At 40.7% G+C, this 25144-nt stretch overlaps 1 protein-coding gene across 1 annotated transcript in view; it reads right to left on the bottom strand.

Moving 5' to 3' along the window:
• The window catches only part of plxnd1 (plexin D1), a 91447-nt gene that overhangs the window by 45884 nt on the left and 20419 nt on the right, over positions 1–25144 (bottom strand). Inside the window, exons 7-11 of the mRNA XM_065271331.2 lie at positions 21302–21410; positions 13840–13936; positions 12033–12131; positions 8515–8607; positions 7612–7702 (exon numbers count right to left, since the gene is read on the bottom strand). Of these exons, the coding sequence (XP_065127403.1) occupies positions 7612–7702; positions 8515–8607; positions 12033–12131; positions 13840–13936; positions 21302–21410 (489 nt within the window). The remainder of the gene's footprint in view (positions 1–7611; positions 7703–8514; positions 8608–12032; positions 12132–13839; positions 13937–21301; positions 21411–25144) is intronic.

Here is a 25144-nt window from a genome sequence, read left to right as displayed (position 1 = left end):
GTATAAAAAAACATTTATTCTGAATAAATTATAATTGTAACGTGATAAAAACGCTATAAGAAACACATGGAGGGAACAGACTTCGACAGAACACCGGACATCTTCTCTACTTATTTTCTTTTCTAATTATTAAAAGATTTCCAGATGATTTCCTCGCTCCATTCTGTCCGTTTAAGGGCTTATTGTAATCATAAACACCTACGTTTATCTTCAAATGATGTCTTCGACGATGGTATTCTATAAAAATGAAAGCCATCTTTTTTGGCATTCTTATTCTGACACTTAACAGCACAACAAGACATTTTCTAGTGAGTTATCTTGCTCTTTTCACTCGTGTCTAATTCATTTCCACTCTTTTTCTGCAACCACATTGCGCGCGCAGCTTGCAGTGACGTAACTGTGACGTCTACTCTAAATTGGTCTATATCAGCTTCAGGCAATCTTTTGGACTGCATAGTTTGGGTACTAATTTACCATAACGAGTACTGGGATGATATCTTTCTAGTAAACTAAATATTCCCCAGTACAATTTTCCCAGTTGCATTCACACTGCCAGTAGGGACTCGTGGTGCATGCCGTACAATTATTTTTGTATTGATGGCCGAATGGCCTGATATCAGTAAAAATGGCAGCAGAATTAACACAGTGAAGGGCGATGCAGAAAGCATCCAGATTGCAATCTGTCCCAAACAATAATCTTTTGTACAGTATCTATTAGGGTTGGGCGATGTCCCCTAAATTAGCAGTTGACGATGGTTACATTAAACTATCGCGATGGACGATGATATCGTCATTATTCGTTATTATATAATTATTATTCGTTATTTTACTTTATTACTTCCACTTAAAGCAACACTTTGTAGTTTCCATGTAAAAATGACTTACAGCTCCCCCATGTGGTTGAAAAGCGCAACAGTGCCTGGTATCAGACAGTCTTCTGCAGGCAGGGGGAGGGGCGGGGCTGTGTTTCCTACCCACCACCGCCACTTTCAGAGTGTGCTTGTAGCAGCTAGGAGGCTGCTCAGGTTGCAGCAACAGTACAATTTGTCCAGTTAAAAGTTGTTCTATCACTGAAATAATTTTAGAGACATTATTTAAAGGTAAAAAAACTACATAGTGTTGCTTTAACAAGAGCTTTGCACTTTTTTATTTTAATATAGATTTTTACATAAATACTATTTTGTACTTAAAAGCTATAATTTTGTTATTTTACGAACCCACTGACTCCTCAGCGCTTTCCAATAGGTTGCACGTAAATATCTGTGCCACCAGTACTCCGTCAGAGCGGGTCTTCGGCACCGCGGGGAGCAGCCAGCACTTCAATCCGCAGCTTATTAAAACTAGACAAAGTGAACAAGTAGGTATTTCTGGCCAGAAACATCGAAATTAAAACATGGTCTGTGTATGTAAATCCCGCATTTCGGTCGGAGTGTTGTTCCCGTTTTCTTGTTCTTGGCGCTCGCTGAATTCTGGGTTTATATCTTAAACTGCCGCTTCAGTGCAGTATAGCCACATAGCTATGTAACAATGAGCACGATCTCCCAAGACACTACAATAGGCTACTAATAAATTATTAATATGGGCTGTTTTTTCTTGAACAAAATAAAATATTTTAAGTTTAATGTACAACATGTAAAAAGACAAGTTTCTAGCAATGTCAAGATCAAATGCCTGACAGGATATTTTCACAGACTAATACATCACGTATCAGGCATAGACTACAGTATTTAAAATAGCATATACTGTATGCATTAGTTATATTTTCAAATTTAATTTATGGAGCAATTCCCGCAAAGATTTTAGGTTAACTATAGTCTATATGTCGACTCGCAGCGGAGTGGGGTGGGGGCGTGGCATCACGATGGTGTCTCTCCATCGTGATGTCAATCAACCATCACGATGGACGATGATATCGTCCATCGGCACAACCCTAGTATCTATAATCCATATTTGCAAATACTTTCTTACTGTCTTCACATTGTTGTTAAATGTCAATATGTGCATTACTGTACTAGTGGCCAAAATGTGTGCGAGGAAGACTCAACGCAAAAAAACAACATACTGTAAGTTGTTAAAGACTAAACTCATCAGCTGTTTGTGAAATGTGAATAATCTGTATGTGGGCTAGGCATGAAATACCACTAAAAATATACCACCATGGCATTCCTGATCTGTATTACAAAAACAACATTGCTCAGAATCTTATCTTATCTCCTTAGTTACCATGTTGATTTTAATTTAAAAGCCATTTCGAACAAATAGTTCAGATCTTAACTTAAGACTTAAGATAGTAAACTTCTGTAATATGCTATACTGCTAAGTTTTGGACTTAACATTGATGACCATATACAAGAATTGTAACAACTGCAAAACCTTCTTCAGCTCTAATTTCGCTGTAACGGTCCCGTAAAATGAATGCTTTACTGCCATCACTGCCTGCACCGATACACCTCACACTCTGACCCCCTACCAGAACAGAATATACATCTTTTTCTAGCCGACACCCACATTTGAAGGTGCTTACCCTAATTCCTGACACTTCACACTCGACCACTTCAGCAAGTGCTTTAGGTCACAGCCAGATGAGCCCCTCAAGACAACATCATCTACAAATACACTGTAGCATTGACATCACCATAAGGCCCCTTAAACATGATCCTGTCTATGTAAAAAACTGAATCAGTGATAAGGGACAGTCCCTAAGGGGCATGAACAATAGGGCTCAATAGAAACAACCTACTGTACAGTTCTATCACAAATGTGCTCTGGAAAAGTTAATTGAGAAATGGCTTTAAAACATATAACAAATTTTTACGAACAAGATGGAAATAATTGGCAGGCAGTGTCAGATACAAATTCAGATAAAGTTATTGGCGCTGCTGCACACCCCTGAAGACACAGCTCTTGCACTGCTTACACAGAGATTACTGGAGCACATCTCCTGATTAGGGATGGGATTATTACCGGTTCTGACGGTTAGTATTATCATTTAAAATTTAATTATCATTACAACCGTGTTTGATTACCGTGATTTTGAAAACTCGCGGTAAATCCTGTCCAGACAGAATCAGCTTGACGCAGGCGCGCACATGCAACATTGGTTTTTGCACGTGGCGTGGCGGAAGGCAGTAACAGGTGCACTGTGTTTCAATGCGTTGCTTATGTGTGCATTTGATGTTCTTATGTGCCATAAGTACTGTTAATTAAAACCGGTTCATACATCTCAGGGCTCCATGTTAATGTTCATTTAATGTAGGGGTGTCCAATACGACCAGTTGATCGCAAATGCAATGCCGGTAGATCGCACATAAGTTAATAACTGTGTATGCTGCTCCACGCCTCCAGGAGCTTCGGAAAACAAAGCGCCAATTTGGCATTATGGTCTTAGAAACAAGTCTTTTGAGTTGCTGCGCATTTCTTCTCAAGTGTGTTTTTATAAATCAGCCTGCCCGCTGCAGCAGAGTCGTCTAACTTCTGAAATTTGGATGCACATTCTTGCCTTCATGCTGGAGTTGATCCACACGCACAGTGTATGTGCGCGCGATCGACCGACCGAACGAACGAGAGAGAGAGATGCTTCTGATGATGTTGTCATTTTCTAGTTTATTTCATCAAAACCGCATCTTCGATATAAGGAGTAGTCGGCATGTATTTAAGAATTTTTTCCTCAAAAAGAATGGAGTAATGGTGGCAGCCCTAAATTCAACGTGGATATAGTCCTCCCAACACACATTTAAAGTGTTATTAAAAAATTTAACAGTGTTTTGTTAAAAAAAAATTTCAGCAGGTAGGTCTTGTCGGCTTTATCATTTTAAAAGTAGATTGCCACACAAAAAAGTCTGGACACCCCTGATTTAATGTTTATGCTTAAAAAAGTGCATATAGCTGCTAATTGTATTTGTTGTTTGCCGATTTTCAAAAATTACACAATGTTTTCAGTGTGTGAATCAATTCTTTTTGAACATTTCCATCTCGATTTAATAAAACCATGATTATATTGATAACCGTGATAACTTTGGTCACTATAATCATGATATGAAATTTTCTAACCGTCCCATCCCTACTCCTGATCCCCTTAAAAGTGGAAAGTGACACACCCAATACCAGTCATTCAGTGCTCCAAGTCTTCAAGCCCTGCCTCATCTTGTCCTCTGGATTAATATATTTCTTAATAGAGGCACTCGGGAGACGGGCTTGTTCTCCCGACAGCATCAAGCTTCTCTCGTGCTAATACATTGACCCCAGGGGATCTTATAAAAAAACATTACACTATTTTACTAAAAGTCAACGAAAATCGAGCAGGACCAAAACATTTTACAGCTGATCGCTGTGAAAAATCGATGACGTCAAGTATAACCGCAGCAGTGTTCTTAATATGACAAAGTAAGTGCCATTAATGTTTATTTTTTTAATCAGTGTGTACAACTGTTCAACTAAATGAATATAAAATGGCAAAGATGAATGCACATTTATACATTGATTGAATAGATTTATAGCATTTTGAAAAAAAAACTGTCATGGATTTATTGCATATTGTGGAAAAAATAATTCTTTTTTATAATAAATCTTTCAAACAAAAAAAAAATCGTACCGGAACCGGTATTGGCCGATCACGAAGATAACAAATCGGTAATCGGTATCGGCTGCAAAAATCCTGATCGGAGCATCCCTATTTATAAGCTACGAAAAAATACAGAGAGAGCCTAAACATACTATACTGTATACAGTATGATCAAAAACAATGCAAACATGCAGGTTTAAAAAAGTCACTCATTATGAAAGAGATACTGTACTTTAACTGGCCCAAAGTTAAGTGAACAATTCAAAGGTAAATAACATCTGTATGTAGCACAGAACTGAGTGAACTGCATGTAAAGGGTAACACAGTCTCACCCCATGTCGTCAATATTTGACGACACTTGACCATTCGTCATATGTTGACGCGAAGGGTATACCTTTCGCGTCATTTTTTGACGAACTGGGGACTTCAATACTATTACGTCCGTTGCATTCTCTTTCCTATTTTCTTACAATTTTCGCGTCAGTTTAGGGTTAGATTACGCAAAATTAAACAGTCTACGCGAAATTAAACAGTTGTCACCTGGCGTTGGGGTTAGAGTTAGGTACGCGAAATGAAACAGTTGTCACCTGGCGTTGGGGTTAGAGTTAGGTTTGGGTAGGGATGTCATTATGTAAATCTAACCCTAAACCGACGCGGAAATGGTAAGAAAATAGGAAAGAGAATGCAACGGACATAATAGTATTGAAGTCCCCAGTTCGTCAAAAAATGACGCGAAAGGTATACCCTTCGCGTCAACATATGACGAATGGTCAAGTGTCGTCAAATATTGACGACATGGGGTGAGACTGGGTTGTAAATAGCCTAGAAATCTAGACGCACCCTAGCGGCCGCAAAATATATTTGCTGCCAGGGTTTAGTCTAGGCACTCACAATACACTTAACCGGTCCAAAAACCAAAATTTGGTCAGGCCAATCACATCGTGTGTAGCGTCTGTGGGGCGGGCTTAACATGATGACGACAGAGCTGCAACGGTTCCTACTTGAAAACAGAGAATGGCTGCTGCTGTTGGCGAACAGCTATCTTTTGAAGCGGCTTTGGCCGCGACTCAGGAGGACTTAGACTTATGTTTTTCTTTGAGAGAAGAGCAAATAAACCCTACTGAAGTCCTTTTTAAGCAAGAAAGATGTGTTTGGAGTTTTGCCGACTGGTTACGGTAACTACGTCACCTTCTTCGTTGCTCTGATCCGTCATAGCGCTATCCTATTGCGTGCAGAGGCATTTTGAGGGACAACCTTATATCCCGCCCCTTGCATTGAGCCGTTTGTGTGAAGAGTTGCCAGACCTTACATCTTGATGTAGGTCTGGCTAACCAGGCTAGGTTGTAAAGGGATAGGGAACAGAAAATAGTATTAGCTAGGAAATAGAAGTCAATAGAAGTCAATGAAAAATCTTCACCATGTTAGAAATGGAAACATGCGTGTCTGTGTTGACTTCGTGTGAATAAGCAGTCAAAGTGTGTTCAAGTGAAACAACACATGTTCGGCACAAACATGACTACTACATAGCATTGAGCAGGCCCGGGGTGGGTAATCGGGAGAACCGGGAGAATTCCCGGTGGGCCGCTTCACTTTTTTTTTTTCATTTGTCACGTTAGTGAGTCTATCTTCTCTTAGATGACACTTCACACGTTTCACATTGACACTGCAGCGCGCAGCCTCTGCATGGGTTGTACCATGTGAGGGAGTTTTCCCCTCCCCTCCCATAGAGTTGGTTCGGTCCATAGCACGTCCAAGAAAACTTTTCTCCGGTAGGCTGGGCCGGCCCTACCATAACAATACGCGTCTGAGAGGAGGAGGGCGTAAAAAACAGGTTGAAGAAAAAATCCATTGGAGGAGGATGCTGCCAAATGTGCCAAACTTACAGATTTATTTTCAAGAGGACAAACAAAAGTGACAACAGGTAACTTAAAGAGAAATAAGCCTAGTAATGATTAGCATTAGCAACGTACTTATTTGGCTAATACCGTTGTCCAACTATTTACAAGCCAAAACATTTTTTTGTTAAAATATTACCCTTTTGTGTATACATGGCGATTCATAGACTTTGCAAATATTATGCAAGCAGCTTCTGAGCAGTCCCCCGCTGAAAATGAGGATGCCATGAGTAAACAATATGAATTAAAGTTATTTAACCCTCAGGTTGTGTTCAGAACCCTATAACACCTTTTGTTTTCCCAGTCAAAAATGACCAGCCTAAAAAAGCTTATAAATCACTTGTTATGCTATTTACCCAATATTGTATTCAATATTTTTGTCAAATTGTTTTCTTTTTTAATTAGGACTTTTATATTTCTATTTGCATTAATCATCGGCCTAATAGCATTAGCAATGCTAATAATTTATCAACCTTTCCTTGTGGAATACACTCTAAAAGGGCTGGGTTATTTATATATTTTATATATTGGACAGAACACGCTGCTGGGTTAAAATTGACCCAGTGCTGGGTTGTTTTAACCCAATTGTTGGGTTTTTATAATCCATGGTTGCATAACACAACCCAACATTGGGTTATATTTAACCCAGCATGGGGTCATTTTTAACCCAGCATGTTCTGTCCAATATTTACCCATTATGGGTAAAAAGTAACCCAGCCTTTTTTAGAGTGTAGAGGAATATTTTTGTTAACTTCTTATCTTAAGTGAAATATTATTTAACTTTTACCTTATTTGTTGAACCATGATGTTAATAAAAACTATAGTAAGAGCTGAACTGTTGCTTTATTTATCCAGTTTGAAAAAAGTGCTAATTTGTGCTAAAAAGTGCTAAGGTGCTAAAAAGTGGCTCTGGCATTGAGACACTTTCATTGTTTGTGTGTGTGTGTGTGTGTGTGCGTGCGTGCGTGCGTGCGTGCGTGCGTGTGTGTGGGTTGGTCTATGTGGTTTACGAGGACATGAATAGTGTATAATGACATGTTTATTATACTATAAACGTGGTTTACGGGGACTCTTAGGGACTGGGGTAGGTAAGGGGACCAACATGTGTGTGTGTGTGTGTGCGCGTGGGTGCGTGTGTGTAAAAAAGAGACATACCTGCCATTGGTTGTGGGCTGTCTATATATTTGCCTGTTCCCTTTCTTCTTAGGTTTAAATAAAATGTCTCACTCCACAATGTAGTTTCCAGCTGTACAAAACATATAAAACACACATTTAATTGGTCAGTTAACTACTTTATAATCTGTAATCTCTGCATATTGGCTTTGTGATACAGGTGAGATACAGTAAGATTCCTTAACTCTTTCCCCGCCATTGACGAGATATCTCGTCAATTAAGAGAAAACGCTTCCCCGCCAATGACGAGATTATCCGTCTTTCCGCAATACCGCTATTATCCACCAGGTGGCGCCCTTCCGCAACTTTTTAAACCCGGAAGTATTGCCCTATGGCAAGCTGCTGCATGTCCGTGTCTGTTTTAAAGATCGCTCTGAATGGGATCTCTATGAAAAGTCCGTCACAAAAATGGAATTATGTCTGCTTTTTGCTCAAAATATGGTGTTTTTGCAAAAACCTACCCATATTCAAAAGCTGATTGCAAAAGAACCACTAAAGGTAGGATGAAACGTTTTTTTTTTTGTTTGAAAGCAGAGGGTCTGTTCATATATTTAAAGAACATTTTCTGGAAGGCATTAAACTTTGGTGAAAATCATCAAAAACGCTGGCGCTGGCTGGCAACTTTTTTTTTAAATGCTGGCGGTGAAAGAGTTAAAATCCTTATAGTTTGTATAGATCTACAGGTAAAACAGGATTTTCAACAAGTCTTAAGGCAGGGCATGATTTCATCCATAGGAAATGGATTGGAAAGTTGGCAGCTGACATACCACATCCCTCAAAAAAAAAAAAAAATCTTACATTGAACTCAAGACGACATGTAAAAAATTTAGTTAAATGTTGACTATAAAGTTATTCATGGCTTCTGCTGTTATAAGATGAACTTACTGTCACTCCACTGCAGTTTACAGATGACTGCCCATCATTCCATTCAGCTGTGTACAGCTGCCCATTGCCAAAGTCACACTCCAACTCAGTGCCCTACACACACAAAGACACAGTAGCATGACAACCAGAGCCATAGCTATGTCCAATCAAATAAGTCTCCTGAGGGAATAAAGGCATGTTGAAACAACATCACAAGACCCACACACAGACAAAAGAACTATCTTGACTAACTGCTGTTTGTCTTTTAAACAACCCACTCTAATGTCTAGATTCCTATTTCCTCAGCTTCAGTACATGCTTTCATTTAGTGAAACAAAATAAGCCTGAACCGGACTTTTTATATTCCAAGTATGGGATTTGCAAAGTTTGCTCTCTCTGTCTTACATGATTCCCTCAACTTTTTGTGAATACAAAAACATCCTTGAACTTTATGAAATAAGCCTTTATTACTCATTAAAGCCACAATGTAAAAAAATCTGTAGAAATTACAGCATTACTGGCAGCGGGTTGCCAGTAACTTACTGTAGATTTTACATGTATGTTATTTACTGGCAACAGTTTGTTCAAAGTTAAATGAACATTAAACATTTTTTAAATCTTTTTCTTCTAAAATAAGTTACTGGCAACCAGCTGTGTAATTACAGCTATTTTTTCCAGTGCATATAATAGCTTCACATTGTTATTTTATTATTGATTACTACTGTAAAACTTCAAATAATAGCCCAGGCTTTTATTTTCCCAAACCTATCGTCACACCAGGCGTCTATAAGAGACAGGCTTTTAATTTAATTGTTCAAACATGACAGCAGTTTTATTTATAATTTGAATGTGTTTAACAAATTAATTTGTGTAAGAATAACAGTCTTAAATTATTGGCAGCATTAATAAAGCAAACGAGGATATGTTTTTTTATTGGTTGTTGCGTGAAATCTTACCCAGATACAACAGTGCTATTTTCTGATTGGCTATTGTGTAGCCTCTTTTTTTTATTGGATTGCTCGACTAGAACTCCAGGGGAGACGGGATTGATAGAGAGAGCGGTGTGGTCAGATACATTTTGAATGCTGCAAAAATTAAGTTAATCAAAACTTTAGCGTGTGCAATCTGCACCATAGAACTGGCTTAAATAAACGATCTGACGGGTTTAAGAAGATTAAATACAACCCGAAACTAAAAAACAGACCAGGGGCCTTATTTATAAAACTGTGCGTAGAATCCTTACTAAAAGTCTACGTACGCATAAAAGCCAAAAATAGCGTACGCAAAAAAATATTAAGCACACCAGCAAGCAATATTCCTTTTTATAAATCACAGATCACCTGAAAATGTGCGTACGTGAATCTGCCTCACATCCCGCCCTATACACGCCCATTTTTAACCATAAATATTCAATGCAAATCACCTCCTGAATGCTGATCCTCATTAATGAGACTGGCATCCAATTATTAGTTCGTAAGCATAATGCGCCATTTTTACAGCAATTACATACTGTAACACCTTGCGAAAATCACAGTATAAATTAGAGGTATCACTAAAATAAAATAGATATGTGTTTTTTGCTCCTTTTGTGCACGTGTCTGATATATGCTGACTGTTCTCCGGCAGCACGAGCGTTCTACTCTGCTCTACAAAAAGCAGACATATAATAATGAATCATTTAAATTTAAAAACATACATTTTTATTTCCTTTTACCTCTCAGACTTGCATTAACTTGTACACGTGAGAGTAAATATTTATTTTAATGTAGGCGAACGCATGTTTCTTCATGCAGGTTTTCACATCAGACTATTATAATGATAATATAGAGAGAAACGGTTGTCCGGGAGCGTGATGGCTGTATTTCCACACTTTGATATTTGATGATAAAAATGCATAGTAATTTAGGATAATTTTTGGTTATTTACACTGTGCTCTGCAGTTATTTAATGGATATTTGATGCTATCCATCTGTCGGTTCATATCGCGCTTCCGTAGTGGACAACGTGACGGTGAGACAGCGCTGATTAAATATTTAAAATGATTTTTGATTTAAGATTGAATTTTACAAGATGTATATGAAACAATTATTACTCAGTGCAAATAACACTGCTGGATTTCATAATCATGATAACGTGGATCTAACGTATGATAGTGAAATTAAAGGTGTGTGTGTGTTATCAATATTTATAATAGTTCTTGTCATTTTAACTTTCTTTAATCTGATTTCAGTTCACTTTCTCGCCATCTGTGTCGCCAATTCCCATTAATTGTCTCCAAAATGTGCTTACGCATGGGTCAGAGTTTGCTTACAGGTGCGCACATTCTGCCGTCAAGTTTTTCTTTATAGATCACAACTTTTGCGTGGGAAGTGGCCCCGTTTTGTGCGTACGCACGCTTTATAAATGAGGCCCCTGGCCTTTATTTGAGACAGGCGTTTATTAACCCAAACCTGTCGTCACACCAGGCGTCTAAAAGAGACAGGCGTCTATTTGGGACTCGGCTATTATTTGAAGTTTTACAGTATCTTTTCTAATTCTCAAAACTAGAAAAATCTCAAATATTCCTTTCTGTCATTGAGGCAAATGGCTTTGGAATGACATGAGGATGTATGGAAACTTTGATCCAAACACACAGCATTAATTAAGCCAAAATTGTTATGTCCAGTCCTCCTGGCAAAAAACATACAGTAATGCACTCTAAGAAATGATGTGTTAATTTTAACATATTGTTTTGTGTTAAACTAACTATTTAAAACATTATGTGTTATTTTAACACATAATGTGTCATTAAGTGTTGATTTTGTTTAAATAAATAAAAAGGACAACACAAGATGTGTTAAAATAACACAAAGTGTGTTGTTCCAAAAATAACACAAAGATGTGTTAAGTTCAGGACAACACATTAGATGTGGTGTTCTTAACTAGACACAAGATGTGTAATTTTTAGTTAATAATAATATGGATTAAATTTTGAAAACTTAATATTTCCCGACGAAATAAAACTCAACACAGGTTTTTCTAATACCAAGCTCGGAGGGGCCGACAACAGTGTTATCAACCAAAAAAGGAAAACTTTTTGTGTTTGGCAGTTTGTTGGGGTCCTGAAAATGCAAACTTTTAAAAAGTGCACGTTTTTGAAACTGGCACTGTCATTGTTTCCATGTAAATGTTAAAAATGCAAATCTGTGAAAACAGATAAAAGGTCATGCGCATGCCTATAACTTATTCAGTCTGCAGGCATGCAACACTAGATAATCGTTTAGACAATGTTGTGGTGTTTACACAATTGTTCAAATACACAAAATACAATCATATTACTACAATCACTGTGGTGTAAACATGCCCTCAGATTCATGGGTTGTTTACAGAGCCACTAAGACTTGAATAGTGACTAAACAGACATGAAAGATGTAAGCCCTGCAAACCCAAAACATCAAAACAGAAAGAGAGGCAGACAGAGAAATAGCTTTCAGACCATAGTACCAAAAGTGATGCTGCACATTTGCGTTCATATTAGTAAAAAAAGGTTTAATTCCTACATGTTCTATGTTGTTGAGTTCCAAAGTGAAAACCTGCAACGATCCTGTGGGTGATGGGGGAACTTTATATGCCACCATACTGGGACAAGTCATGGAATCCTGGAGAGAAAAAAATGAAATGGTCACCAATGTTTGGAAAACTTTACATAATTCACATATTTCCACATATTTCACAGTATTGCTGCATTTCTTTTCCCAGTATGTTTTAAACCCACTTTTGCCACCCCCCAATGTCTATTCTGATTAGTCAAGCTGGCCCAGTCTGTTCTGTTTGGTTAATACTCTAATTAGAGCTTGTGTCACAATTCAACCCTTACCACAGAGGGGTTTTTAAGTCTGATATCATGCAGCGCTTCCAGGTCCAACCGATCTCAAATTTTACCGGGAAATAAAAAAAAATCACGCTAATACACTAGTATCATAATGTAAAATGACCAAAAACACCCAATCCTAATTTTTATCTCCATAAAAAATCTGAGATTGCCAGACATGGACATGGATTTTTAAGAATTATTAATACATTCCTGTCGGTGATTCTGTGAGCCTGGAGACTGCATTGTACACTGCGAGTTTATAAAATTTTCGCTTAAATGTGTGATATGAATACATTGTGCCCATAGACGGCTGTTTAAATAATATCCTCTATTGAAATGAGTGGAGGCTTGGACACGGAAACAAATCCTTACGTCATGACTTAACAAGCCCATAGTGAGCTTCTATTGATGATTATTATATAATTTAAAATTCTTTTAAAATATAAAATAATTAATAATTTTGTAATTTAGTCTATTTATTACTAATAAATAACTAATTAAATAATTAGTAATACATTAGTCAAATTTTAACATATTCAATAATGGATTATTTTTGTAATGAAATGAAATGCTTTATTACTTCAGAGACACTCCACAAGAACCAATGTAATTTGAAGTTATGTGCCACCAAATTAGCTAATTGGACAATCAGAATTTTGCGTCCTGTTCACTCCCACTACAATACATGCGCATAAAAGAGATTTATTTTTATAAAAACATTTGTGTTCAGCTGAAGGTAAAAATCACTTTGTATGGCATGATGGTAAAGAATAAGAAAATTAGTATTTAAACATAATACCTATTTCTTTAATATCATGACATGTTAAACCCTCTGCCTCTCTTTCTTTATATGACCTCATGGGTTATTAATGCTAGTGTATGGATTATTAATTCATCAGTATTTTACCCTTTTTGTCAGCGTGTTGAAAGTCTTGCAGCTTGTAACATAGCTCATTGTGTCAACATGTGGTTTATTAGCCATGGGGGAGGTGGGTGGGTTTATGTTTTATGAGGTTTGGTAGAGTGGTGGACGCAGTACTTTCTGCTTGCCTGACTCTCTAAATTGTTGTAGTGTCTTGCACTACAATTTCTATATTCGCATTGTTTTTAGTACCATTATTATCACAACCAATCTAGCTAAATTTTAACTGTACAGATACCAGTCAGTATTAAATTAAATATAAGTATAGCCTAATCGTAAACAACAATAAAAATATTAATATCCTGTGCGCTGTTGGTCATCTTAATACTTATAGCAATACATTCTGGAATTAGATTGTTGACAAATGATATTAGCAACACTGCCTTTATTAAAATTAGGTATCTTGGAAGTCTTTTGGAACAGAAGTCCTCTGTATCATTCAATATGTACCTTACAAATGTACAGTGTAAACAGCTATGCAGCTTTTTTGTGGTGTAATCTAACGTTATCAGTTCGATACAGTCATATGAAATAATGCTACAAAGATGTGGTTGACAGAGTTAATGCTCACCTCTATAATATCCTGTGTAGTATTTTTATTGGAAACACATGAATTGAGCTGCCGGTCCCAGTAACAACGCCATGCAGAACTCAAACAGCTTGTGCACCTGAAAGAAAACACAGAAACAGTACACATAACTTAACACCTCCTACATAAAGCCACTTCAGACAGACATTACAGAAAATACATGTGAAATGCATCCGGGATTTATCCGGGATTGTTCGATTTTTGTTTTATTCACACTGCCAATGATTTGCCGGAATCCGCGTGCACGTTTGGCAGATTTCTTTGCAGCGTCTGAAGTTTGCTTATTATTCATTATTGCTCTCTCCAGAAACCACATGCATGCATTTTTGTTTATGATAAGACTGTAAAGGAGCTGTAACGTGCCGTTCTAGTATGCTGGAGAATGATGTCAGCTTCAGAGTGGATATTTGACAGGCTACTTTCAGTGCAGTTTGCAGACATTTCTCATTGTGAATGTAAGTGTGCATTTAAAAAAAAACATTTTGAAGAGCTGAAAAATATATCTTGTTGCGAATGATGAGTGGGCATTTTTGTTTATTATAAACTCATTTGAGCGAGTGATGCACTATTCTTTTATGTTAGTGAATGATCGCCACTTCAGCGTTGAGAGTGACGATCTGCCTGATATCTGCTTCAGTCCAGTTTGCAAACATTTCTCGTCGTGAAAGTAAATCTGCACGTAACCCCTTGTTTTAAAGAGCTAAACCGTAACTTCATGTTACCATGACACTCGCGTCCTCACTACAACACGGCCCTTACGCCATTTTTTCTGCATCTCATTCACACTGAGGGCTTTCTTAGCCTGGTAATACCATCCTCTGCTATTTTGCTTCACTTCATAGACAGAGTCTGGCTGGGCATAATTGACAATCGTTTTCCTTCTCGTGGGAGGGGCTTGTCTGGAGTTTAAAATCATTGGTCTAAACGTAAGCCAATCACATAACGTTTGGACATGATGTGCGTTATGCGCCGACTCAGCCGCATCGAATTTCTGCAGTAAAACACACGTATGATGTGAAAACAAACCCATCGAGTGAAATACGGGAGTTAACATGGTTATGAATGACTTTTGCAGATTATGTAAAGTAAATTGGGCCAGAGCTAGAACACGATCCTTACGGTGTCTTTCCACTCACGTCTAACGGCGCATTCACACGGGGCGTAAGCGTTGACGCTTCCCATTCACTTTTAATGGGTGACGTCAAGCGTTGGCGAACTGAATTGTGGATCCGTCGGCGCCGCGTCAGTCCCGTTGCTCGCGGCAGAAGTTGAACATTTCTCAACTTTTCAAGCGGCAATGCGTGCGTCAGCCAATCATATCGCCTTATGCAAATAACCTAGGCAGAGCAAGCCAATTACGTTTATGGAAGACCGGAGCTTGTGTTGCGACCACAGTGATTGGCTGTTGGCCACGCTTCAGACAAGCCTTCCGTTAAGCGTTAACGCTTACGCCCCGTGTGAATGTACCGTAAGTGGAGGAACGCCCCTCTCTCCGCTCAAACTCTTCCACCAGACACCCATAACCATATGTAAATTAAATCTTCCTACCTTATTTTCTTGTTAATCAGGAACGTCACCAAAGAATGTTTGCCCACGCGTCCTCCACCATTAACTTTGAACAACGAAATTCCCTTCCATGATTTCTCAATCGTTGTGCACGTCAAGCTGTGCTGCACAAAGTTTCTCGCTGACGATCGGTAATAGTTGATAAATTAAACTTTTACCAAAACCTGTCTGGAGTAGGGCAACAACATAATATCCATTCAAAATGTTTAACAAACACTCTTCTTGTTCGGGCTTAAGTTGGCAAGTGCCGGTTCTCCACAACAGAGCAAATAGCTTTCTGTGCCTCCATGTCCACAAACAACAACCATTCGCGCTTAGTGTCTACGTCACGGCTCTCAGCCCGCCCTCTGTTTGTTGATTGGACCGGCGTTTTGAGACCGGAGGAAAACTGTTAGAATGGGAGGTATCTCAGACTGAGTACAGAAGCGTAATGAAATTTAGCGGAAGTACAAAGTCTGACGTAGTCAGGCTAGGGCTTTCTGGGTATCTTCTGGCAATGTTACTAGGTCCTTTTTCTGGGAGCGATCCCAGAACATTTACGGAACGTGTTTGCGTTCACACAGAAGCTTGTCTGCCAATTTTACAGGTACTTTCTGGGACCAAAGTGCTGTGTGAATAAGGTTATACTTACACAAAGCTTATGGCGCTTTTCCATTGCATAGTACCCCACGATTTAGTTTAGTTTGGGTTGGGTCAGCTCACCTCACTTTGGCGTGGTTAGCTTTTCCATCGAGTTTAGTATCACTTTGTAGTGGGAGGGATTATAGGCGTGTCGTTATTTGCGCTGCTGCCTATGACATCATACAAGTGAGAGCGTTGTTCATCCCCATTCATTCATTTATTTCTCACTCTAGCACAAAATTTAAATTGGCCACCACAAAAAGTTTATCAATACCTCTGTCTCACATGACAGTTTCTGTTCAAACACCCGTGGCGTCATCAGACGACGATGACGCGCTCCGCTAAGCCTCATTGAAGTTGCCTTAATATATATGTATATATATTGCGAATGTTCCGCCACAGACTGCAAGTTTGGAAAAAAACTGTTATGGCGTCCCTGATTCTCAACCTGTGCATGTTTTTCGTTGCTAAAATGGAGTTTGGGAACTTATAGCAGAGCACAGATGACAACATGTTTGCTCGAGACAGCGCAAGCTAGCACTATAAGGTAAAGCTAATTACATTATAGCGATGACGCGTAGTGACGATTCTCTCAGACGATCAGTGATCTATAGTGTTTTCACGTCACGTTTGGTATCAGCTCGGGTCGTTTGGAACCCCAACTGAGATGGTACGAAAAAAAGTATCGGGTACTACGTACAGCACCCAATGGAAAAGCTCCCAAAAGTAAGCTGACCCGACCCAAACTAAACCAAACCGTGGGGTACTATGCAATGGAAAAGTGCCATTAGACCGAGACGTGAAGGGTCAGAGTTCAAATTCGAATGAACTATTGTCTGAAAAGGTCAAATGGAGTCACAGGATGCCGACAGGACTGACATACACAAGTGAAAGTGTAAGTGGAGACAACAAACTTAGCGAACCATTCATTACCATGCTATTAGGGGTAGCCAGAGGCAGTGTGTGCTTATTTAAGATAAGCTTTACCACCACTGTGAGGGTGTGAATGTGTGTTTGACTCAGTGGGGTGCGGCAGATGTTACTGAGATGGCAGATAGCATCTCTTATGACAAGGGTGAGTAATTCCTGATAGTGAGTGGTGGTTCAGTGTATTGTGTGTCTCTCTAGGGGACCTGACTGTGTGTGTGTGTGTGTGTGTGTGTGTGTGTGTGTGTGTGTGTGTGTGTGTGTGTGTGTGTGTGTGTGTGTGTGTGCGTGCGTGCGTGCGTGCGTGCGTGCGTGTGTGTGCGCGTGTGTGTGCATATGTGTGTGATGGTAACCAGATGTCATCTTTAAAGTCCTTATCACAAACAGAGTTTGCTATTATGCCATTATTTGAAAAAAATAATAACTCCTGTTCCTCAAATCACCTTTCTTCTTCTAAAAATATACACACCCATAATATACACTTAATCTTTTTCACTCTCACTTTTTAAAAAAAATGTAGTTTATTAGTATTTTTTATGTAAGAATTCAAAATGTGTTTTAATAATTTTTTGTATAAATGGATTTAATTTTTGTTAAAAGAGAACCTATTCTGCAAATTCGTATTTAAACATTAATACGCGTCCACAGTTAGTGTACACAACCACTCTATAATGGTAAAAATCCACCCAGACCTATTTTTTTAATCCCCGTAAACTAGAAACAGGGGCTCAAAATGTCATTCAAGATGTCACAGTAAAACACACCCCACCCACGACTGGTAATAAACTATGCCCTATTAGCATAGATCCTGCCCTGAGTGAGATGTCTGCCATAAGAGGTGTACCATAGCATCTGCCTGTTAAATTACCGCATTTAAGTCCAAATTCTCAACTAGATGCCTAAAGCAAATAACAAACAAAATACAATACACTCACAGTGTGCCTTAAAACTATGGACAATCACAATCATAATCTTTCTCTCCATACTGAAATCCCAGATTACCAGAAAGTGTGTCATCTTTCATAAATCAGTAAAATATTGATTTTAATATACATTTTCAGACACATTCTGGTTTCTGGGGGACACCTGAGACTTATATAACATCATAAAAAAGGCGAATAATATGTGCCTTTTAAATTCTACAAAAAATATATTTTTAATAGGTCCTACATTTGTACAAAACATGTTTAAATAGAGTGTTGAAACTATTCAATGAAGTGATAATAGAGTTGAGCAAAAAGCCTGTGCTGGTGCTTATGTTTCAGATATTATATTACCCAGCCCTAACATGAAGGCAATGAAGTATATGTTGTTTCAGATGAGCAATGTGCCTCTCCTGTGGCTCTGAGCTCATTATCACCTTCATTGTGTAACATCTGTAAATGCACATGTAAATGCATTCACACTGAAGCACAACTGTTAGTCATGTAGCATCCAATCATACTTAGAGCAGGGGTAGGCAACATCGGTCCTGTGCTGAATGCTATGTTGTTTCTCCTGTTACTCTAAAACTCCCATCTGAAACACCCTGGGTGCACTTATATTATACCTAATCCAACCGAACCGTGCCCGAGCGATTGTCACCCCTACTCCCCCAGAAACACGCACTCACACTGTACTTTGACCGATCCGCGCTCAGGCACGCTTTCGTCATTAGGATGCGATTGTTTTGAAGAAAACAGGAAGTGAAGTGCTCTTTTAACACTGGTACCCATTGTAATGTTAAGTCAGTGTTTTTTTGTATTCCAAGTTGTTTGGTGCGAAATGACACACAGCCATGATGCCTCATCATCATACTGCTTAATTGATCTGTCACATGTGCAGCTCTGACATTCACGTAACCCTGCGGCGTGCATCAGAAGGTTTTTATTAAGGCAGATAAAGGGAGGGTGGCACAATGGAGTGGTGGCACAATTTGAACTGTGCACTTACGCAATCTGCGATCACACAGCTAGTTTTGCGCCTGAGCCCAAGCGAACCTCGTCCAGGCCGAGGTTGGGATAATGGGCGCCTGCCCTCAGTCTATCTGACTGGTCAAGCTTGCCCATTCTGTTGTGACTTGTGGTTACATTTCTGGTGCTCATTCAATTAAAGTTTATTTCTATAGTGTTTTTCACAATTTTGCATTGTTGCATAGCAGCTATATAAAAATACATGGTGAAACAGACAATACTGTGTATACAGTATATGTAGATATACTAAAAATAAAAAACAGTAGAATCATAAATTATATTGAATAGTTCATGACCAAGGTTCAAAAAAGTAAGACAAGGGCTGCCTTCACACGGTACCATAATACGGTTGTTAAACCCGTATTTGAGTCCTTAAGACGGTTCCGTTCACATGCAGTTCGGTAATTTACGGGTTTGACAACCGCATTCTATAACCGACCTCACACCCGTAAATTTTCGGGTTTCACAACCGTATTTATAGAAAAGCTGTGCCGTGTGAACAGAATCGCACTGGACAACCAGTTGTCTGTCACGTCATCCAGTGCGCTCTCTGCATGATATGACTGCAAACTACGCAGCAGGATTGCTCTATAAGCTTAATGTGATATTATATTAACTTCATAGAAGCCACAGAACATATTACATAACGCATAGAATCGCGTGCAGCCCAGTAAGTGAGATATATAGAGTTTAAACCTTAAACGTGGACGATTAATATAATGTTAAGTGTATAATAAAAGGGATATAAAAATTAGCTGTTTATTTACTCACCTTTTATCTTCAGTGAAGCAATAACGAAGATATTTGGCAAAAAACCCATCTGTGATTCATATAATTCAAGGCAAAATATCCGTCCCTTTGAGAGCTCAAAAAGCAAATATATCCAATACAAAAGTAATCCCCATGACTCCTGGTGACATTTTTTGCTGCTTGTGAAGCAAATTGGTCGGTTTTTGCAGGATATTGAACGTTATTTACAACATTATTAGCGTCCATACAGAACCTTGGCAACATATAAAGTGCGCTTTTACGCCCCCGCTCTCTAGGTGGTGCTAAGAGGCTGGTTTTGCCTCTGGTTGGTAAACCCATAGATATGTATAAAGGCTAGATGTCTCGTCCGCGCTGCTGGCTAATTGAGTGGAACATCCACATTTTGGCGGCCATCTTACCACAGGGCGCTCGCTCACTCGTAGCATTGAGTTTTAATGATGCAGGTACTTTTAAATGACCATAACTTGCTTAATTTTTTACCGATTTTCAAACGGTTTGGTTTGTTATAAACGTCAAAGATGTACCAATGACACTGCATGCCTATACTAAAAATAAATAAAAATTCATGAAACATGTTAAATCATCCAGCATTATAGCCACGTTAATAACATTTGTAAAAAACCAAACCGTTTGAAAATCGGTAGAAAATTGAGCAAGTTATTGTCATTTAAAATGACCTGCACCATTAAACTTAATGCTACGAGTGAGCGAGCACCCTGTGGTAAGATGGCCGCCTGGTGATGCCATTAGGGACTCAGCCGTAAGACATCTAGCCTTTATACATATCTATGGGTAAACCATACTCCCTGCGCCACCTGCAGAGCGGGAGCGTAAGCGCACTTCCTATTTGGCTGCGTTAATGCTTTAAATAAAGTTCAATTTCTTGCAAAAACGGATCGATTTGCTTCACAAGTCATTATGATTACTTTTGTATTGGATATATCTGCTGTGGTAAAACGTGCAGTTGCTGACACTGATTTTATGTTCATTCATTTTCGAAATTAAAACTTTAATAAGGAACCACCCTTGTTTATTTTTCTCTGACCATGGTAAACATTACACAAGCCAGCTGTTTTTGTTAATTACATAAATAAAGTTTTGCCCATTGCATAAATAATACTTTTTTAAATATTTGCGTCCGTCACTATGGTTACAGGCGCCACGTGTAACTAGCATACGGGTTTGAGGTCGGTTCCTCCTTCATACAGGCAGTGTTCTATTTGTGTCTTTAATTTGCTGTGTGAACAGGACACTTCCAGACTCACACCTGTAAGTAAATACGGTTGTCACTCCCGAAATTTTGTCGTGTGAACGCACCCATGGTGACGGTCTAAGATGTGTGGGGTGTGGGTAGCCTAACAATTGAAAAATTAACAGGCAAAGACTGCCTTGGTCAGACTGACAAGCTAGTTTGCGAAAATAATTGGTTTTAACTGGAATCTAGTTACAGAAATAAAACAGACTATACATTAAAATGTTGTAATTGTCAGCAACAATTGTGATAGTTTGTCTTTATGTGGTTTTCTTTTAATGTCACTTTTATTTATACTATTCACTATACGTGGGTGCATGTGTTTTAGTGTGGCATGGTGCATGCTTGTACTTACGCAGTTTTGAAGTGAATTTGTCCAGTCCGTTCACACTCATAAATAATAAAGCTTCCAGAAACCACAGGAACGCCATTAACCTTGATCGCCACAGGCACTGTAATGTAATCTAATAAAAGACAAATTTAATGTCACAATTTAAAACAAAATATGGAAAGCAAATCTGTGGTTGTGGTTATACTTTTATACCTTTAAAAGCAATACACACACACAAACACACACACACACATATTGGTTCTTTTCAATTCATATCATGAAGTTACACAATATAATAAAACAGTTAGTGATAGAAGAGAAAGTCTCGGTTACGGATGTAACCCTCGTTCCCTGAAGGAGGGAACGGAGACGTCACGTCGTGACCGACGAATTGGGAACTTGCTTAGAGAGACCAATCTGCTTCGAATACTACTAAAACGCCAATGAACTTGGCATTGAGATATTTGCATAATGCTGGCGCCGCCCCGCCAGGTGTGTATATAAGCAGCAGGTGCAAATTGGGAAATTAGCTTCTTTTTCGCTGAGAAAGCCGGAAAGTGTGTCCGGCCGTAACAGCAGGTGGCAGCACCTGTGGCGACGGGACGTGACGTCTCCGTTCCCTCCTTCAGGGAACGAGGGTTACATCCGTAACCGAGACGTTCCTTTTCAGTCGGTCACTACGACGTCACGTCGTGACCGACGAATTGGGAATCCCTACCAAAACGCCACTGGGGGCTGACCTCTTCCAGTGTCTGCAGAAAAACCCTCCAAATCCCCTTAGGGAATGGAGAAATAGGATAAGGCAGAAAGGCCGGGCACTAGATGTTCCTTTAACCCCACAGAAGTGCCAGCGACTGGGAAGCGCCCTACCTGAGCGGGATAGGAACGCTGCGGAAGCCACCGCCCCTCTTAAGGGCTAATGGTGGACGATAAAAATAAAGACAGCCGTGGCTGTGTAAGCAAAGCAGTGCTCTGCTAAGGGAAACGTGGGCTGGTAGGATTAACCCCACGGAAAAATACTCACAAAGGAACCCGGAGGGACACAATGTGGAGCCCGAGCCAGACACGTAGGTTCACGAGGATACAGCTAGTGAAAGGCTGACAGCCAATGCTCCGCAACAAAGGCTACCAAGGCAGCGGAGGAAGAACAATTCAAACCATTACGCATTTTTTCTCTGAAGGCCTTCCATACTGACACAGTTATGAAGTATCAGTTGGAGGCTGCAAGCCGACCTGCGAGACTGCTCTCCGTGCTCCCCCTGATGAGGAAAGAACACGAGAGGATACAGGCTTGATACGAACACTGTAGAATCTAATGAACGTATTAGGTGTCGCCCAACCAGCAGCTTTGCAGATGTCTGTTAGCGGGGAACCACGAGCGAGAGCCCAGGATGAGGCAACACTCCGTGTGGATTGCGCTCTCAAATTAAAGGGGCAAGGAATACCCTGAAGATTATAAGCCAAGGGCGATAGTATCAACTATCCAATGAGACATCCTCTGCTTGGTGACAGCCTTCCCTTTCTGCTGGCCACTATAACAAACAAAGAGCTGGTCTGAGGTCCTGAGGCTTTGCGTGCGATCCACGTAGAGTCGCAGTGCGCGTACGGGGCACAACAAAACCATGGTTGGGTCTGCCTCCTCCAGGGGCAGCGCTTGCAAGCTCACCACCTGATCTCTGAAGGGAGTGGTGGGAACTTTGGGCACGTAGCCTGGTCTGGGTCTCAACGTTACGCTCGAGACAGCAGGACCAAACTAAAGGCACGAATCGTCAAAAGAGAATGCATGTAAATCCCCTACTCTCTTCACTGAGGCCAATGTTAGCAGGGTCAGAGCTTTCATTGACAAAAGCTTCAGACTCACAGACTGCAAAGGCTCGAACGGAGGGCCCTGAAGGGCTTTCAGCACCATGGACAGGTCCCAGGGAGGAATAGAAGGAGGGCGCGAGGGGTTTAGCCTACGAGCGCCTCTTAAAAATCTAATAACCAAATCATGCTGGCAAACTAATCTGCCGTTGATAAGTGAGTGATGATCAGAAATAGCAGCGATATGAACTTTAATGGTGGAGGGTGACAGCCTACCGTCTAACCTATGTTGAAGATATAAAAGCACGATGTTAATAGGGCATTCTCTGGGGTCCTCGCGTTGCGAAGAGCACCAGGTGACGAAAAGGTTCCATTTAAACGCGTAAGCCCGTCTTGTGGACGGAGCTCGTGCCGCGTCGATTGTGTTAGATACCGCTTGTGGTAAATCACCTAAACCTTTCACGCGCTCAACGACCACACATGGAGATCCCACAGGTCGGGGCGCGGGTGCCATAATGTGCCCCCTCCTTGAGAAAGAAGGTCCTTCCTCAGGGGAATCCGCCAGGGAGGGGCTGTCGCAAGAAGCATTAGTTCCGGAAACCAATTCCTGGTCGTCCAGTAAGGGGCGATCAGTAAAAGGCTCTCCTCGTCCTGCCTGACTTTGCACAGCGTCTGTGCGATTAAGCTCACTGGGGGGAATGCGTATTTAAGGCCAGCTGTGTGCCAATGCATCCACGCCGAGGCTGCCCTCGGTTAGTGAATAAAATAGGCGACAGTGGGTATCGTCCGGCGACGCAAACAGGTCTATCTGCGCTCGACCGAATTTCTTCCGCATCAGCTGGAGCGTCTGGGGTTGGAGTCGCCATTCGCCGGGGCGCGCAGCTCGAGAAAGCGCGTCTGCCGCTGTATTGAGCGAGCCCGGGATGTAAATGGCACGAAGGGACCTCAGATGCTTCTGACTCCAAAGGAGGAGATGACGAGCGAGATGCGACAGGTGACGGGAGCGCAAACCGCCTTGACGGTTGATATACGCAATGGTCGCAGTGTTTCCGATGCGTACTAGTACATCCTTCCCTCGCAGCTCCGTAGCGAAGTGTACAAGTCCCAGATATACAGCCCACAACTCTCGGCAATTGATATGCCAGTGCAACTGGGGTGCTGTCCACACCCCTGAAGCTGTAAGCTCGTCGTACGTGGCACCCCAGCCCGTGTCGGACGCATCTGTGTGGACAACAGCATGCCGAGAGACCTGTCTCATGGACACACCGGCCCTGAGAAACGCGGGGTCGGACCACGGGAGGAATGTTAGGCGACACGCAGGTGTAATAGCTACACGATGGATGCCGGCGTGCCACGCTCTCCTCAAGACTCGATCGTGAAGCCAACGCTGAAGCGGTCTCATATGGAGCAGCCTGAGCGGTGTCATGGCCGCTGCTGCTGCCATATGCCCCAGGAGCTTCTGAAATTGTTTCAGCGGGACCGCATTCTTCCCTCGAAATGAACCAAGGCAAGTCAGAATTGACTGGACGCGCTCTTCTGTCAAACGCGCCGATAAATCGATCGAGTCCAGTTCCATACCGAGAAAAGAGATCCTCTGTGTGGGGCAGAGTTTGCTCTTTTCCCAGTTGACCCGAAGACCCAAACGGGCGAGATGCCGAAGCGTTAAATCTCTGTGCTCGCAAAGTTTCCGCCGAGAATGCGCTATTATAAGCCAATCGTCGAGGTAAGCCAATATGCGAACACCGCTCTCTCTGAGGGGTTTTAACGCCGCCTCCACTACTTTCGTGAACACACGGGGAGAGAGAGACAGCCCGAACGGTAAAACTTTGTACTGTTATGCCCGGCCCTCGAATGCAAACCGGAGAAACGGTCTATTGCCGCAAACCAATCTTGGGGAAGAATTGAATTGAATATTTGCTTCGGTGTTATCATTCTGAAAGACCTCATCTGAAGAGATTTGTTCAGACACGCAAATCCAAGATAGGTCGTAACCCGCCGCCTTTTTTGGGTACTATGAAATACGGGCTTTAGAAACCCGATCTCATCTCGGTTGGAGGGACCGGC

This window comes from Paramisgurnus dabryanus, chromosome 11, assembly GCF_030506205.2.
Source record: "Paramisgurnus dabryanus chromosome 11, PD_genome_1.1, whole genome shotgun sequence".
NCBI lineage: Eukaryota > Metazoa > Chordata > Actinopteri > Cypriniformes > Cobitidae > Paramisgurnus > Paramisgurnus dabryanus.
This window is presented reverse-complemented; position numbering and strand designations above follow the sequence as displayed.